Consider the following 19320-nt stretch of genomic DNA (forward strand, 5'->3'; position numbering starts at 1 on the left):
TGCTTATTTTGATGATATAACATTTTTAAATACCATTGTTACCAAGGTTTGTCCTTTAAATACAGCAAGTTTGATCCGTTCTTGTCATTGGTATAAAGGTTTCCTGGCTCATTGCACGTAGCCTATTTAGGGAAATATCCAGATCAGGGAAAAAATATATATATACAATGAATTCCTTTTTATTTTGTGAAAAATGACAAGTATAACAATTCCTTGTGTGAATATAATGATGGCAGCCAAATGTCGAAGGCACATAACATGGATTTTTACATCACAAGCATAAACACGAAAAACTTTAAAACATGATTACACTATTAAAAACTTTGGGGTTTCTTTTTGCAGATTTATTTATGTACCACGCAGGCAGAGCTGCGAATAATTGCTAGCTTTGGACAGTTGAGTCAAACTTGAAAATATAAACGAAAAAACTCGCGGGATTTAAAAGAAAATAAACAAACAATTTTGAACTGATTTTAACATACATGAAATACAAAAAAAAAAACAAGATTAATAATTGGAATCTGATTAATGTACAAGTTATGACAAAACTGCCCCTATACATATTAAAAATTGTACAAAAATACATCTAGATATTTCAAACATCTGTTTCTGAAATTGAATAACAGTAATTTCCTTTATATTATGGCAACACATCTAGTTCAAAAACTGGCAACACTTGCAAACTAACAACCTATTCAACCTTAACAAGACAAACTTAAACATGACAGGTTACTAACATTCCTTGAGCAAATCTATAACTGTAATAAACAGGGAAACATAAGAAATTCATTGTTCCACAAAAGAGATCTTAATATAGGGAAACTAAGAAAACTACAAGGGCTTTACTTACGCTTCTAAGGATACCAATCCCTACAAGACCATACAAGCCAGGAAAAGATAGATTCAACTAAAAATTTTACAACTAAGAAATATAAAAACATGTCACGATTATGAACTTAACTAATAATACAAGGTCTTCATTACAAAATAACATTGAAACCGGCATGCCCTTTACCGGGTCAGTAGAAAATTTACATTGAAATTGGAGTTAAGTCATTATAATTTTGTCGGCACCTGTTATGACGGGTAGTCAATTTACCTGCGTGACAACTGCATTAATGGTCTTAGACGTAACAAAGGAAACAGCTTTATATTTATCAATGGCTCAAAATCGTATCTCCACCCTCAATTTATAATCAACACTCGGTACATTCACAATTTGCTGTCAAATAACTAAACATCGTTAAGAAACATACAATCAAAATGCAAATTGCAAGGAATGTTGATCACAAATGATTAATTGATGTTGATCAATTAACAAGCGACTGTCGACGGCTTTGCCCGTTGACGTTCGTGTAACACAAGTTGTGTACTCAATAATATTGATTTCATTTCGGCAAGTAAGTGCTGTGAAGCTCGTGATTTTAAGCGGGTGCTATAAACTTTGTACTTTCGCGTCCCACAAAATTTTATTACAAACATATAGGTTTAGTTAGTCTTCCTAACTGCATCAGCTACCAAGCGTGTGGCTGTAAAATAAAAGATCAGCATTAAAGAACAGTAAAAAAAAAAACGTATATCGCCTATCAAATTAATGATTAATACTTTTTAATTCAATAAATTTTAATACAAAGTCAATTGCGTTCATATCTGCACAATATTTGTTATGTTTACTACTTATACAATAAATACATAATGAAGCCAAATGCTACTTAATTAGTAACATGGATTAGAACAGCATCAGTTAATTAAATAGTACAAATAAACATATAATTTTGATCCGAAAAATCAATATTTGCTATCTGGCAGAAAATATATCTATTAGATGTTAGGAATCAATTAGTTAATGCATTTAAAATTGGACGCAGTACACAATGTTATAACATACAGTGGCAACCATCATAATGGATTATTAAGCGATTAACGCACACAAATATGTTTACATATAACAGCTGATACAAGCACTTAAATGCAAAATAGCGGCTGCTATTCAAGACAGTTAAGAGACCTACCATCTCATAAAGTTGGACTTTAGCAATTTTGAAAGAGAGCAGTGTATTGTTCTTTTTCGCTTTCACGACTGCAACAGTCTTAAATAACTGATAATAGGCCTGATAAAGAACTAAATACTCTTTGCTTTATTAGATTTTTTCATTACAAACGTTCGTGTAACGCAAAATCTGTTTAGTTTTAATTCACACCTAAATGCTTGTATCAGCTGCACCAAACCTATGACAAAACACAATGTCAGTTAACAAACCCATACAAAAGAACACAACACTTGTATTTACATAAGATCACATTCACAGAATGAAATACTAAGAACGAAAACCGGTTTGTGTAATGATTTTGTCTATGCTTTTTTTTTTGTATAACACTTAGGTGTAAAATAATAACACAATTCAAGGAGTATTGCGCAATAATTATAATAAAAAAAAACATTTCTTAATGATGCTATTACTTTCTTTACGGCAAGTGAAAGTAAGAATTAATGTTTACTCCCAAAATAAAATTAATTATGCAATAATTTAATTTTAATTAAAAACTTTTTTTTCATTATTTCTCCTCAATTATTTTGCATAGAACAGAGACAGTACACATTACACTAAGTTAATTAATTTATAAGTATAATTATTATATTAAAATATTTCCTGCCAGATTCTAATTTTGATATAAAGAACTGTTTTCGTCGTTCACTTACCAGGGATGAATTTTGATTGCTATTTCAGCTCTAATCTTGTTTACCTATAAATGATTGACTGTGTTAATCAGGAAAACAAAATACAGGCAAAATAATAGGAAACTAGTTGTGTGTAGTGTTGTAAATAGATTTGTGGTAGCTTTGTTACTAAGTGATATAAATATAATGTGGATAATTCTTTAATACTGCGTAGAAGTGAAGAACAGTCTTTAAGGAAACCAGATCATATTAACAGATATTTTTCAGAATACTGTTTATTTCTTGAAGACGAATTTTCGTCAGCAAACAGAAGCTATATTTAAATTATAATCTAGGTTTTCTGAAACACATTGAATTTCAGATAAATAAGGAATATTTTATCGTGGGTCATCGCCATTTTATACTTGTATAGTAAATATTTATGTAGGTGTAGTTTATATCAGTAAAAAACTTATTACTTCATTTACATTTCTCAAAAATACTTTTCTAAATACCTAATGTACCTACTCCTATAGTCATCTAAAACAAAAATACTAAAAGAGAAAAATACTTCGCTAACAACAAAAAAAGGGTATATTAGACATACTTTGCATTGCAAAGCAATAATTTGTCTTGACAAGTCGCAATTTAACCTTGATTCAATCTTCTTATTGAATGTTCTATCTTGCTATTGGCTCCCTGCACCAACTGTTGGACATTTTCTGTGTTTACACGGAAAAATAGATTTTAAATCTCTATACCACAAAGTCTCTGTGGTTTAAGTCGATGGTGTAACCTACTTTTTTATTTGAACGAATAAGTCAATAAACTTGACCTTGCCCAGCCGTGTAGGTTAAAAGATATTATTACTGAAACTAACAAGAAAACAATGGTCGATTTTTATCCTTTTTATGTAAGGCAAAAAAATTAAATAAGCGATGTGAAAGTCTGATGCAAAACAGCACCTTTTACTTTAGCACCTAATATAAATCTTCGTGCCTGTTTACCTATGAAAAGATAAGGGGGAAAATTATATCAATGGCGGATAACAGTTTTATTATAATGTGTCATCATCATAGACACAATTTCAAAAAGTCAAGTCATTATTATAACAAGTTACTGATTAGTCAAGACATTATATTGAAACATCATCACTTTATAACGTTCTTACGATTCTATTTTTTTCCTTATGATATTGCATTTTTGGCTGAATGTGTTTCTGTGCATAGCTGTATTCTGCTGCTGTATAAAGCACATGTTAGATATAATATAAATAATTTCTTGGGTTGTTGACTTAGTTTTATTATATCTTATTAGTTTTAACGCTAACTAGAATTGTCTCACAGGTTCAAAAAGACTAATTTCACTGTTTCTATTTACGTAGGAGCTCGGTACAAACTATTTACTACCTATCTCTGTACCCTAGAATAAAGCGTACAGAAAAGAATATCCTACATCAATTCAGAACAGTTTTACAAAAATAATTATTGTGTAGAGTTTTCAACGATAAAAAAAAATATGACTACAACTGAAAAAAATATAAGAAGCATCCTGCATCCTACATCCTACAGATATAAAAAAATTTGTGAATTAGTGTTTAGAGAGAACAGTCAGCGATTCAAGCCGAAAGTGTATACTGCAACTACGAAATATTATATTCAAGAAACCAGTATTTGTCAGTGTGCACTTATTATCATTAACTATAGTATAAGTTATGTACAAACATACGTTTTCTGCCCAAACCCGACCCGACCTCACATTTTATCCCCATGTTACGACACAAATGAGCAACAAATAGCATTCATATTATATATAATAAGTTTGTATATTATATACCCGTCGCCATGCAAAGCTTGCTTAGCGAATATGTACTCTAAGTACCTGTATTACAACTCCTTCATTGCTTTGGAGAAGGCTTTAACAGTTTTATCAATTTTTGTGTTGGCAATCTTCACAATTTTCTCCAAATCTAAAATTTGGAAATGTCATTTGGTTCAGGAAATGTCTTGAGGAACTTGTCATATTAAATGTTGAGTGTTAGGTGGTTCAATATATCAAAAGCTAGGGTTGAACCCTAGTGCCAGCAACACTAAAAAAAAAGTACCTACTGCACTAAATAACATTTTGTGTGTTAAATCTATAAATAGTCCCTGTGTTTTAATAACAATAGTCCCAATATTTTAATAACAATTTCATGGTTAGGCCTTCCTTTTATTCCAAAAGAACTATTTTTGAAAAAGTCAAACCCTGCATTATGTGGGGACAGCCGCGTAATAATTGTAACAATCTTCCTACACGACATACCACACAACCTTGACCATTCATTCAGCGCTACTCGCAATTTTAATATTGAATAGACAGAAAATAAAAATCGCATTCACTGCAACTTCTTCGCTTCGTATACATTTTAAGTAAGCAATGTCACTAACAGGACACAAGACTAAGAACAAAATTAATCATTGTGTGTCGTATTCCTAATTTTGCACTTAATTACAATAATTTCTCTTCAATGTCAAAATTCTTTATCAAAACTGTTGATAAACTTTTCATTAAATATATCAAAGGAATTAAAATTAAGTCCTCTTTTAAGCCTTTGGACACGAATGCTATCAATAAAGTATGCGTAGAATAATCGTTCTTCTTTTTTCTTATAGTTTATGTACAACCCAAAGGCAATAGTGTCAAAGCGTTTCATAAAAATCAGGGTCATTCAAGATGAAAATACTTTTTTGACAGCATTCATGCTAGGGGATCTGTTCTCTACCAAATAGGAACTTTGAAAAGGGGTCGTATTAAAAAAATAACTAAATTATTATTCCTAATTACAATAATCATACAATTAACTAACCCAAAGGGTTAAATGCGTGGGCTGGGCTAAATATCGTTAATTACCTCTAAGCCCATTCTATAAATACCTTAGCCATACACAAATTCTATCCACATCACATGTCTAGTTCAACGTCCATACTATTCTAGTACTACCCGAGACCCTCCCAAACTGTTAATTACTAACATAGTTTCTGACATTTAAATTGCTATAAACCACTGAATAATATCGCATACCTCGCACAAACTTGACGCCTGTACGAAATAAATTGTATTAGAAATAAGCAATCCATGTGCTTTTTGAGGTTATAAGAGGAGCCTTTCGTATGGACGGCTTGGATGAACAAATTATTTTAGGGATTGCCGAAACCATGCACGTTTGAACCAGAGGGGAAACGAGCTTGAAAATTTTAAGGGCCGAAGCGTGTACGAAACTTTTATTGTCTACGGTCGGAAATTGAGTTGCTATGCAAGGTTTTGATTTAATCATAGGGAACTTCAATTTTGAAAGGGATTTGATGGATTATTATAATTTCTTTCCAATTCCATAAGTTAACGCCGAGAAATGTGTAAGAAAAAGTTTGACGAATAAATCCTTTATCAAGTTTTTTAGAAAAACTGTCGTCTATAATTTAGGCTAGCCGCTTTAGCTCTTGAGCTCTTCAATGAATGACAAAATTTATTTGTAGTCCGAAAATTTCAGTTTTCGACGTTCAGTTTCATCCACGCTCCGGACCAAACGGAATAGGTTCAGAATGTACTACGTACCCGAGTTGGCGATATCATCGATGCGGGTGTGGTGTTTCTGGTAGTAGGGGCGGATGATACGGTTGTAAATGATCAGCGAACCGTTGAACTCGGTCGGCAGATAGCACCATATGATGAAGATGCACTGTGGATTTAGAAACAATATAAATTAATCACTAGCAACAATTACTTAAAATAGTTAAGGTTACATAAAGTATCAAGGCGTTTTAGATCAAAAGGTTCTCCGCAGGCTATAGAATAATTGACAGGTGTGTTTATATCATAGCTGGAAGTAGAAAATTTATGGCTGGGATTGTGGTAGCCGCAAAAGAGTCCATACAAGCTCCATGGTCAAAAGCAAGGGAAAGCACTCTCGTGGTCTGTGCCGAAATACCCTTCCACTTTCCCAGAGCGAAAAAAGCCCATTAGGAATTCCCCGCGTAAAAAAGTTAAGTCAGTTAAAAGTGGGTACAAATTGATCGTTCATATTAAGCTCAAACTGACTGCGACAAACAAAGACATGCTATTTCTATTCTGCTATTAAATCCAATGACTAAGGGATTGCAACTCTATTTATAAAAGACAACTATCGTGGCTCACTCAACTACAGTCTAGAAATCAAACAATAGGTCTGTTCAAGCAGCTTACATTGTGATCGATAGAACAAGTATTTTTTTATTTCGTAGTACCTAGTAACCTATACCTACGTAAACGGATGTATACGACATACGTAGATAACGCATACGTTTGTTTTTTTGTATAAAATCTGGTCGGATCGTCATTTATTTCATTGTGTATCGTCCAAAGTTATTTTCAGGTACGATGCAGAATTTTCGAATGACATTCGTGCCTGGCAAAGTTTGATCATTAAAACTAGAATTTACACATTTTAGTTATGAGTCTAAAGTATCTGTTTTATGTTTTACAGACTATTATTACAGCAGCCGATGCAGACTGTAATGATGTAATTTATAGAAAGCTCAGTCTTCTTTTTAAGCAAGTGTTAACGAAATCTTGTTAAGTCAATATCGCAATTTAGTAGCAAAATTGTTAAGTAACGGAGAGAAACGGCCCAGTTGAAATGGACAGAGAAAATGTTTCGTTTTATGAAGAAAAAAGTGTTTCTGTCTACCAGCGTCGACGATCAGATACATTTAAGGAAAATTGAATTAATAACACCGAAAGATGGCATTAAACCAACCAATAGGTACCTAGATTATAGCGAAAGTGTCAAAAAGGTGAAGGTACAATAAAGTTCACCTTTAGGTCACCCTGATGTTAAAAGAACAAGTTATCATAACATACACAATAACTAAATTAAGGTCAGACAAGAAGTTAATCAATAAATAATTTTATTACTTATCGATTTGACGTCAATTTTTACAACAAGTAAGGAGTAAAAATGCTATTCAATATGTGATACGGAGTCAGAAGTCTTAAATTATGAAAGGCACTTCTGCCTTAGTTCTATCAATTTAAAAACTACAGAGTTTTTTTTACGACATTACATGTTACCTTAAACTTTCACGCATCAATTTTAACTTTTAAGCGGAATTCGATCGAAATTAAAAAAAAAGACAGCTCATTACTTCCTCCTTTCGCAGATCTCATTTTAAAAATAAGTGATACTCTTCTATGCTACTGTATTCAAATTGCATTCTTTAAGAACTATTTTGCTTCTCTCCTCCTAATTTAGATAGTAAATGTGAAAGACCCAGTAAGTAGTTAATATCACCATGTGAGAAGTGCACCAGTTCCTAAGTTGATCGTTAGAGCATGTGCATGTGTAAGATGTGCACCAAATGCGTGAAACCCCCTCAAGGTAGACGACAATATTGTGAGATGTAGACAATACTGCGAGACTAACAGATTGTCAAAAAAAATATAATAATAATAATAAAGATGTATGGCAAAGCAAGGAGCTACACGGACGCTATTATCGGACCCTTCACGGGGCCGATGTAGATTTCTTAGCGTCCGTGGCCTGGCTACGCTTCGGAGATCTCTTTGGAGAAACCGAAGGGTTTGTATGTGCAATTATGGATGAAGTTATCATGACGAATAACTACCGAAAATATATAATTAAGGATGGTACAGTTGACATCTGTCGGGCATGTCAGTGTCCCGGTGAATCCTTGAGACATATAGTTTCGGGATGTTCTCGTCTTGCTAACGGTGAATACTTGCACAGACATAACCAAGTGGCCAGGATTATCCATCAGCAGCTTGCTCTGAAATACAAACTTGTGGAATCTGAGGTGCCGTACTATAAGTATGTGCCCGACCCAGTTCTCGAAAGTGGTCATATCACACTGTACTGGGATCGATCTATCATCACTGACAGGACTATTGTTGCCAATAAGCCTGATATAGTGGTGATCGATCGATCAGAGCGTCGGACAATGATTGTTGATATCACTATCCCCCATGACGAGAACCTCGTGAAAGCAGAAAAAGAAAAACAATTGAAATATTTGGATTTAGCTCACGAGGTTGTCGACTTGTGGGAGGTGGACTCGGCAATCATTGTCCCGATAGTCGTAAGTGCCAATGGCTTAATAGCCAAGAGCCTCGATCAACATCTTCGGAGGCTCTCGTTGGGCGTCTGGGTCAAGGGTTTGATTCAGAAAGCGGTACTTCTGGACACGGCGCGCATCGTGAGGAGGTTCCTCTCTCTGGAGCCCTGACCACCGGCAGCTTGGGCCCTGTTCCCGTTGCCGGTTGGACACTATTTTTTATATTTTTAAATGTATGTTGTTTTTATATATATTTAAAAATGTAATTTATATGTATTTTAATGAAATAAAGGAAATAATAATAATAATAAATTCTTTATTTGTCAATTGTACATAGTTATAATATGGTTGATTTCCCTGTCTCCTGTACTAGTATACACTGTGTTACAGGAGCCAGTATCCTCCCCCATTACCTTTGTCTTAAACAACAAAACGATGAGGTACAATTTTCAAACGAAAAGATATAATAAAACAAAAACAAGGTAATTTAAAAATTAAATGAAATTTGAAAAGTAAAAAGTAAAACATGCGAAGCCATTAATTCTGCGTGCGTATGTTGATGAGTTCAGCGTGTTTTGGGTGCGTGTGTGTGTGTGTGTGTGTGTGCGTGTGCGTGTGCGTGTGCGAGTGTGTGTGTGTGGAGAGGTGTTAGGTTCATAGGATCATTTATCTACTTTAAGTAAGTTTTCAGTGCCAAGGTACTCCAACGTGCCCAGCCAGGTAAGTAATACATTTTTAAATTTATTATTGTTCATTTTGTTGACTTTATGTATTTTGCTTAATTTGTTATAGACGTACGGTGCATAGAAATGAACGTGTCTTTGGCCAAAAGCAGTTTTTAATCGAGGCACCGGATATCGTATGGTTCTTTTGTGTAGTGGAGGTAAGTAAGGTACATGTTTTTTATGATATCTTCGAAGGATTTCATAGATATATTTTTTCCTTACAGAAAGAACACTAGCTTGTCTATAAACGTCGGACGTGGGGTGTCTAAAAGGTAGGTGCAGAATAACTTTCAGGACAGCACGTTGCGCTCTTTCCGCCTGGAGAAGTATTGTACTGGCCGCCCCACCCCAAGCACAAATGCAGTATCTTAAGAGGCATTCGCATAAAGCCTGATAGGTCTGGATTAACAGGTTTTTCTCAGCCATCTGGCGTAGATTTTTAAATATAAACATTAATTTTCTCACTCTTGCTGTTAGTGTTGTGATGTGTGGGTTCCAATTTAGTCGATCATCAACTATAACCCCTAGGTACTTTATAGTAACTACTTGAACGAGAGTAGTACATACACAGGCATCTCGATTGACACCTCGGTTACAGGGATGTGTGTGTATTTTTATTTTGCATTCAGGAGGGGGTTTGCCCAATGTAAAATATGGGCAAATAAATTATAAATACGTATGTATAAGCAAAACATATTACACAACATAACATAGAACAAACGGGAATAACTGCGTATAAAACCGCGGGAACCAAGTAAGTAAGAATATACATTAAAAACAGTGAACTAGAATATGGAACAATGAGCGTTACGTTTGCTCTTTGTTGTGTATTAATTACCTCTTTAGTACCGTGTACAATACACACAATCGAATAGATAGATGTAATCTGTTGGATTCAGTTGCCTGTATAAAGCATGTTTGGTATGCGGAAAACAGTCTAAACATAGGAATACTTCCTCTGCAGAATATAAGGATACTATAACTGGCTTAGCGATGTTTAGAAGAGGAATTTGATTTGATTAAATCGTTTTGAGAACCAGCGGGCTAATTGGCAAAGCATCTGGTGGTGTTTAGTGCCCCACTATTTTGTCTTTATATTAACCCTCGACGCAAAGGTGTCATAATTTTCGCGTCGCGACGCGTCGGTCTGTAGCATCATAGGTCCCGATCGGATTGAACAATTTCAATTTAGGTTGTTTTCTATAAAAGGTGAATAATATGCGAGTGTTCTCAGACATGTTTGTAAAAAATTGGTCGAGCCACTCAAAAGATGTGCGTCAAAATCAGCGTTCCAGAAATTGAAGTAAATTACGACAGTGCACGTGTTTTATTTAAATTGATTATTGAAGATAACAGCAAGTGCAACTAACAGAAATTGATTAGCAAAAGTACCTATTCATATGAATTTTTAAAGATCATACTACGAATCAACGAATGATAGAATGGAACTGAAGTTTCTCGTTTCGTAAAATAGTTGCCACGCAAAGGTAATATAAAAACAACACATAATCAATGTCTCTCAAAAGAAATCAGTAATTTACGTAATGCAACTAAATACGAAAGCATTTAATACTTATTTATCGGTGAAAGTCAAGGCTAAAATATAATAATTTACAAGGGAAGATTACAGACTGATTCATACATTTTCTGTGGTCATAAAAGTTATCTTTTATTATCTATGGAAGACGGTGACGTAAACGACGAAATCCTTATCCTGTCAAAATTTACGATAATGATTAGAATGAAGATAAAACTTGTCATATTTATTGCACAATTAATCTTTAAATTTGACATGCTCTACTTATCATCTACACGAGGAGTAATGGGCTAGTGGCGATCAGACTGAGGAAAACTTTTTAAACCCCGGGTACAAATGATGCCCGCTTAAACTAGAACCAAACCTAGGTAATCGAGACGGATGGTAAACCTTTTAGAAGGTGACCAACGTTTGCGCACACATAGCACCTAGAATCTCCATACAACTCTTAAAGAGACTTGTACATTGGCACATCATATTGAGTCGATAGGGAGCGAAGACCTGCATCGACTAATCCATAAAGAAAGTATTAAAATTTAGTTAACTATCCTTCATTCAAAACAAAACTACGGTTATAATGCCGCATGAAGCGTTAATTGTATGAATGATTGAAAGGAGAGAAGTAGTCGTCGAAACGACAAAAATATGTTTGTATCGCATAGCCTATTTAAAGAGGAAAATCAGTCAATAGGTGCGGAAGAAACGGTGAGAAATCACGTAGCTCATCTAACAAGTCATAAAAATAAACAGATTACAGGGAACTTTTAAATACCATATCAAAAAAAAAAACGAAATTATCTCCAACAAGACAGGAAACGGTCTCCAACAAAAAAGCAACAAAACTTAATATGATAACTGGATAGGTCGGTCAACAATTGTTCAAATGCACACAATCAATATTTGATAATGTGTTCACATCGCGTTTTCAATAACAAAGGGTTATTGGCATTGGAAACTCAATGCTATGCGGTACAATGCGTCGCACGCAAAAGCTAATTAGAACGATATTAGCATTTTAATGTTTTACAATAGTTTTTACACTAATAGCGAAATCGACAACTGTATTAAATTACGTAATGACATGTAGTAAAAGTAAAGCTATTACGTACAATGATATAAAACAGTCACGATGATTTAAAATTCACAAAAAATACGTAATACAAATACAAGGCATGTTTACGTATCATGATGCATGCCGTTGACTTATAGTGCCAGCCTATATACATCCTACTTATGTGCAGTTACTTCTCTTGTCTCTCTCTCTCTGTATCGGTCATGAAAGGCGTTGTATCAGACACCACCACATAAATCGTCTGCAATAGACGAAAAGGCCGTTTATCTACATCCCACTGTTGGGTGAGCCTCTTCCTGTATAGCTCAGAATATAGCATTGATCACCACGCTAGCTCACGGCGCGTTCACGATCTTAGATTGAAATATTTAGAATCTACGTTTCCTCACGACATTTTTCTTCAGCATTTGTCAGTGGTGTCTTAGATTAATTATTAGGAAAGTCGAATGGGTGTGAGTTATAGTACTTTGCTTGCATTGGGATCTAATCTGTACCTCGTGCTTACAAATTCATGTTATCTGATGTAACTGTTGTCTGGTATTTACTAATTGTGTTAGCATGGAGTGTTTAATAGCTTTAATTATTACTAGGGCCTTTACCCGGGGGCCTACTATGTTTGAAAGTGAAAAAGAGACGCTGCATTACAAAGAGTAGAACATCATTCCACTTCCACAACTCTTTCATAATGTGGTGATGGAATCCTAAGATTGGAGAATAGGTACCTACATCACATTCTTTCACTGACAAGGACCTATTTCGCGAAAATTCACGAAAGGTAAGTTGTAACTTGTAACTAATAGTAAAGATAACAGAAACAGTAATTGTTTATGACTTGTACTTAAATCAATGAATCAGAGAATTACCTGTTAGTTTTTGTTTTATATTGCATCATGATAAAATAATTGCATAAGCTGTTTTGAACAGTGACTGAACTGAACTGAACATTTACAGCCTTGTTTTTGGTTCGAAGAAAGCTTTTAATTAGCTGTAGAGTGATGAGGTTAGGTGATATTTTAGGTAGATTGGGCTATTTTAGAGCAGAGAGAGCTTTTCATAATATAATAGTTTACAATATGAGTTCAATAAATTCGAAGATTACTCTTTACAAAGCCACTACAATTCTGAAAAATAATATAGTGTATTAACTGATACTGATTTGAGGAAAAGTTTTATATTTAATTATTCCTGGCTTCTCACTTTGGGCATTATTTTGTTAAATCTACAATTAGTGCCTCTAAAGGATTCAATAATTTTGATTCTATTATCTTTTAATACTTTCCTGTTAACGTTTTTCCTACTCAATGTGCATATTAAAATTTACTTATAAGTATTTATCATTCAAAGAATCAAGGAGACAAATCTCAAGTCTTTATAAACACTTTTTAACCACAATAACAAAATTAGTGATGTTAACCAATTGAGATTAATTCAAATAGGTTTGATATCAACTGATGGTTTTACTTAATAATGTCTTGAGAGCAGTACCTAATGAGTTTTTAATAACAAATAATATTGTCCACCATTATGTGTAGTATATGATATAAAAGTTAATGCACCAAGCCATTTTTATCATGTCAACACAATGGCAAAACTCTCAAGGTCTTCTGAAATTAGCATTATTTCATTTGTTACTAGCATTTTTATCCCTTTACCTACATATAAGTGATAAGTTTATTTTTATTTCTAAAACCATAATTGAATCTCCCAACATACAAAATAGCAATTTGTCTATTGCAGTATTGATAACTTACATAATATATGTGAAGTGATACTTTATCATGTTTACAATCATTCTACATTTCAAAACATTTAGTTCCGTTTATTATTTGTTATTGAAATACATACTAACAACTGCAATTAGGTGCAATAGCATATCAATTAATTGGTAGAAAATTAAATAAATTGATAAATGATATTCATAAGGAAAACCACATATCAACACTGGGGTTCCTTGCATTATACTTCCTTCTACTGCATACAAACTGCATACAAACTGCATACAAACTCACTATAAATTTTCCCTAAGTGCAATCAATAAACTTCGGGACAAGTTAACCAGCCCATGTGATAAACTGGTTCATTCATTGTTAAATAATGTAACGGTTTAATCACGCGTATTTATCGGGGTAGCCCGACTCGCGATCTCGCCGCGTCTGCTCATGATTAAGGACTCCGGTTGGGTCCGGAACTAGTTGGGCTACCCCGATAAATACGCGTGAGCAAAACCGTTGCATCATTTTATAATGAATCATTCTCACGATTGTGCATTGATTATATCTCTTATATAACTTTGAAGTATCTCTTAGCTCCCAACCACCACTATTTACAAGAAATATAACACTTCACCACAGTAGTAGAAATGTAATGCCACACTCAAAGGTAAAACAGAGTCTGTTCTATACAATTCCATAAAACATTAGCAGAAGATTAGAAGATGAGATGGTAGGCTGTAAGCGGAGTCAAACATCAGTAAGAGTGCAATAAGTATGGGATCACAGTTGTTTTCAGTGGTTTTCATTTACTCTAGGTGGTACACCTGGTGGAGGTTAAAGTATACAGTGATAAAGTTGTAATACCCGTCAGAAATAATACATTCTTGATGACCTTTTGGTAAATATGGAGGTAAACTCTTATCTTTAGAATCGAATGTCTTCAACCAGTATGGAAAAGTAATATTCCGATTTATAGCCTATTATATTGCTATTGAATATGAAATGCCAACAAGGCATTAACCATAATGTGATTTTATTTCATATCTAGATACACCCGGTTTACTCTTTTATGCAGCAGTAAGTTAGAGAAACTGTACAGTAAGGATTTTTACTTCAGAAATCATTTAAGATTATACTAAACTTTATTCACAATCAGATAATTATTTAGGTTGTACTTGTGGCATACAGGAATATACATTTCAATGTTTTAAAACAAGTCAAAATTCCACATTTACAGTGACATTGACCTAAATTGTTAACCTTTTGGTTAAAAAGTAGTTCAGAAACATGATTATAATAATGAGTTCCCATTGTTAATTAAAGTTAATTACACCATATTATGTATGTGACACATTTCTCAATAATAAAATATATATATATTAATATATATTTTAAATGTGATGAAAATTGTCTCCGGTGAATCCCTCATGTAAATTTTGATTAAATTGACTTTAAAATTAGATAAAAATAGATCTTATCTGAAATATAATCTATTGTGAAGATAGATGTCGCCAATCTAGATTGTATATACAAATGTAACTAAAAAAGTAGTTTCTAGAGGTTCCAACTTCCAGAGATAAGAAATGCATTAATAACTGTTAGCAACAAAGGTGGAGTGATAACAGACAACACATTGTTCTCTATGACCAACAAACACACAGTTCAAGTTATAAAGTTATAACAGATAAGAAATTTATCTTACATGCCTAACTTTCTGCCACATAGGTACTTCACATTTTTTTTAATATTAATAATTATGTTAATGAGAGAGATAGTCTATATTTTATCTTTTCAGTCATAACTCTTGAATATTCTAATTAAAACAATGAATATTCATAGAACTAATTACTGTTACTCACGATCTCGTAATTATGGTGGTTGTGTGAGATCGTAACATATGGAAGTGGTTCACTCACCTTTATTAGCCAATAGAGCGGGAACCAGCCGACGATGATGTCTGAGAAGTACTCCAGCACGGAGAAGCACGCGTACACCACCCAGTACGTCAGCCATTTAGTATCGTCGTCCTTCTGTGGCGATTCCAATGCCTTCATCGACATGTACGCCGGGTAAACGAAACCAATTGAGTTACATATTAATTCAGCTCCAAACCCGAACACTAAATATAAACCAGTGAACGCGACCAAACCTGCACAACAAAATAAAACGTCAAAACCACGGCTAAAGATATAAATAAACGTGAAATAAAAAACTAACGTACCGACGAAAATGTATACTCGGTTGACGCCGGTTTTCTGTTCAGCTATCTCGAAATATTTCGTCCATGGCTTGCTTTTGTCGTTGAGGCTGCGATCCAAAGTATCTTTATATTCTTGCAATCTGGAAGCCATTGTGAGTTTGGAAATTAAATGTTACTGGAAATATAAATTGGCACTGTGGCAGACTATCTACGACCACGGCTCGTTGACAAGACAATGACAGTAAAATAATGGCGGATCCAAATTTTTACAGTGTTGCCAGAAATGTTTAATTTTTACCCCAACATGGTTTTCATGTTTAGGGGTAAGAAAAAATGATGAAAACTGCATGTATAAGCACTCCTAATATTTTATCGATATAAAGTAATGTATTTACATCAACTGGCAATAATAATGAAACATTAGTACTGACTTTGAAATTTGAATTTGAAAATTTATTGCAACTATTACGAAAAAACAGAGAATTTTTACAGAAACCTCTGCTTTTGGCAGTCGTAAAAAATTACGTCTACGTCTCTACGTCATTTATTGATAGATTAAATAGTTTAAAAATATGATTTCTAAATTTTATCCAAAAATGGAGTTATTTTATTGATCAATGAAGTAAAATGTTACCAGTAGTAATAATAATGAATTTTATGTAGTGGTTAATTTATTAAATATTCGACATTAATTGTTTATCACTAAATTAAAATCGAATGATCAACAGATGTAAATGTTCATTCGTTCATGTTCGTTTAATTTTTATTTAAAAAACACACATATTTAGCTTCGTCTATTTTAAATTCTGGCGAAATTCATCATCGGTACGGTAAAATATATCACAGAAGGAGAGCTAATTAGGTACTCAAGTGATTGAAAGGGGCTTATGTAGTGAGTATTTCATAAGATTTTTGACTTTGGTTTAAATTTAACTGGACTTCAGGAATCATAGTGTGAAAAGTATTTTGAAGGAAAAATGAAACATCAAATGGTCTTATTTTTTTTAATTCTTTAAAATATGAAAGCGTTAACATTTTTATCTTTGTGCTTCATAAAAATAATATTTGTTCGATACATTCATAATGGACTGGAGGTAAATTTGATATTATATTTATTTGATAGATAATCTAAGCATAATATTCAGATCTCTTTAAAACTACATAATTTTTAGGCAGAACAATTAAAATTAAAGTAGAAAATTGCCAGGGATTGCCGCTAAACAAAAGTAAATATTGAACGAAGGACGAAAATACACAATGCAAATATTATTAAGGTACACACAGTTTTACTGTTGGATAATAAACTGATCGTTGGGCAGATTAGGGATGAAAGTGACAATATAACTGGCAACACCGAATCACTAAAAAAATACGAAACCTATTACACGAAATAGTAGAATCACACACAAATTACTTTGTCAACTTAGGCGAAGAATCAATCATACTTAATTTTAAAATAGGTACTATATTAGCATAATTCTTAAAACAAACAAAAGAGTTAGGTGCAATGTGCTCCTTAAAGATATGTGCTAGCCGTGCTATAGAATTTTAGATAAAGTAAATAAAATCTTACATAACATAGTCATGAAGAAGCGAAAGAATGACTAGTTTTAACAATTCTTTGTTAATTAGCGCTTGGCAAACGCCCAAAATTTTGAGGAATTTGCATGCTTTACTGTAATGACAAAAATAATTCACAAATGAGGATTCGAAGGTAAACTGTCACGGAGACATTCATATGCTTTTCAATAGGTCGAATAAATTGGCGCCGTTTGTTTATTTTTATATCAGCTATAAATTAAAAAAAAAACGAAAGTTCGTTATTCAGTTAGTTTTGGTTGCGGCTATACCTTTCGATAATAGTAATTTAACTTAGACCGACGTTAATGATCGTTTTAATATTTAAATATTGTCATCGATAGTGCGAAAAATATCGTGAGAGTTTTACAAAAGTGAACAAACGTCATGACACGAACAATCGACGGGCATGTATTTTATTGCCATACATTTAATTTTTAATACCCATTTCATTAAGTAACGATTACTAATTTCGGCCAACTTGAATTAAAATTTAGTAAAGCAAACAGTTTACGAACACCTACGCATTATTAATTCATTTTCAAGCTTTTGAGCTTACACATATAGCACACATGTATTGAACAAACATTTAACATAGGTAAGGTATATTTTAGGACAAAGTTGGCAATATTAAATGATCGCTGTCTTCTAAAAAGCTGAATACTTAACTAAAAAAAAGATCTAATCATTTGTTAAATCTTGTGTCAAGCGCTGTGATTGATTGGCAATAATTTTCAATCAATCGCGATTAGAAGATTTAAATAATCAGCTTTTTAGGAGCTAAAGCTAAGTTGCGTTGCAAGGTTAAAAATGACATCACAGATTTTTATTCAAATAAACTCTTGATTGTGCATGATTTGTGCTAGAACTTTGATACAAGATTAGATTTAACATTGAAAATTTTTATTTAAATGTCACTTAGTGAACACGAATGAAATAGAAATAGATTATAGAAATAACAATTAGTGATAATCTAATACTAAACTACATTTAGTTAAATTGGAATGAGAGAAACGAGCTAAAGAAAGGCTGAAGTAGTTTTTTTTATAGTAAAGTAGATCTTTATTAGGATAAAAGTACAAACATGATTTTCTATCTATCCTCCTCAGGTTATATGAGATTGGTCTCAGTCTTATTCTATCATGTCAGATTGAACTAGATGAATGATTTAATACTCGTGGATAAAAATATTAACATTAGTCCAACACAACAATAACATCTCTTACAAAAATGGCGTCATTAAAAAATCCTATCTACGTGTTAATATAATGAATAATCTATTGGATTTTATACAATTTGGGACTTAAATGCAATATGTAACGAGGAATTTGGAGCTGTTCATTCAAAACTCTTAAATACTAAAGCTCCAGTTATTTACATAAATATCTGTATAATTATACTCCAAATTTTGTTAGCATACTGCCAATCTAGTGTTAGTTATTGAAGTTTGTTAAATATTTACTCTGTATTTTAGGTTGGCAGTGAGCTAAATCCGAATTTATAACACTAAAAAACGACTACACGCATTTCGATTTGTTCATTCAATGTCCCAAAGAAATGCGCGGTTTTTGCTGTCACGTGATTGTATTACTTCTGTCAAACTGGTTGTGTTCAGCCCTCTAAACAAGTGACATTTCTATAACCTTTAACACTGATAACATTGCTGCAATAAAATGTATTGAAGAGAAAGGACAACGCAAATAAATTGTCAAAATTTCATTTCCATACTTTTGAAAGATTTTTAATGT

The 19320-nt window shown here is 33.2% G+C and overlaps 1 protein-coding gene across 6 annotated transcripts; it reads right to left on the reverse strand.

The window, feature by feature from the left end:
- Nucleotides 1–163: 163 nt before the first annotated feature.
- Nucleotides 164–16245, reverse strand: LOC113496064 (receptor expression-enhancing protein 5). 6 transcript variants are annotated; one of them, XM_026875158.1, is made up of 5 exons: nt 16016–16245; nt 15711–15943; nt 6254–6377; nt 2702–2745; nt 164–1529 (listed from the first exon to the last, which is right to left on the reverse strand). In XM_026875158.1, the coding sequence occupies exons 1-4, from the start codon at nt 16143–16145 to the stop codon at nt 2732–2734; spliced, it is 501 nt and encodes a 166-aa protein (XP_026730959.1). In that variant the 5' UTR covers nt 16146–16245; the 3' UTR covers nt 164–1529; nt 2702–2731. The 6 variants fall into 6 exon arrangements, with proteins under 6 accessions (XP_026730959.1, XP_026730954.1, XP_026730957.1 ...); XM_026875153.1 differs by lacking the exon at nt 2702–2745 and adding an exon at nt 4541–4628; XM_026875154.1 differs by lacking the exon at nt 164–1529 and adding an exon at nt 4541–4628 and having other exon boundaries at nt 2704–2745.
- Nucleotides 16246–19320: the final 3075 nt, after the last annotated feature.

The sequence above is a fragment of the Trichoplusia ni genome, chromosome 7 (genome assembly GCF_003590095.1).
Source record: "Trichoplusia ni isolate ovarian cell line Hi5 chromosome 7, tn1, whole genome shotgun sequence".
NCBI classification, from domain to species: domain Eukaryota; kingdom Metazoa; phylum Arthropoda; class Insecta; order Lepidoptera; family Noctuidae; genus Trichoplusia; species Trichoplusia ni.

Excerpts from the sequence above, each read along its gene's own strand:
- LOC113496064 (XM_026875153.1), bottom strand. The coding sequence starts at position 16,145 with ATGGCTTCCAGATTGCAAGAATATAAAGATACTTTGGATCGCAGCCTC. Across the intron at positions 15,944-16,015 it reads CCGAGTATACATTTTCGTCG|GTTTGGTCGCGTTCACTGGT; the intron begins GTACGTTAGTTT and ends TTTGTTGTGCAG. Across the intron at positions 6,378-15,710 it reads CGCTCTATTGGCTAATAAAG|TGCATCTTCATCATATGGTG; the intron begins GTGAGTGAACCA and ends CTAAATCCACAG.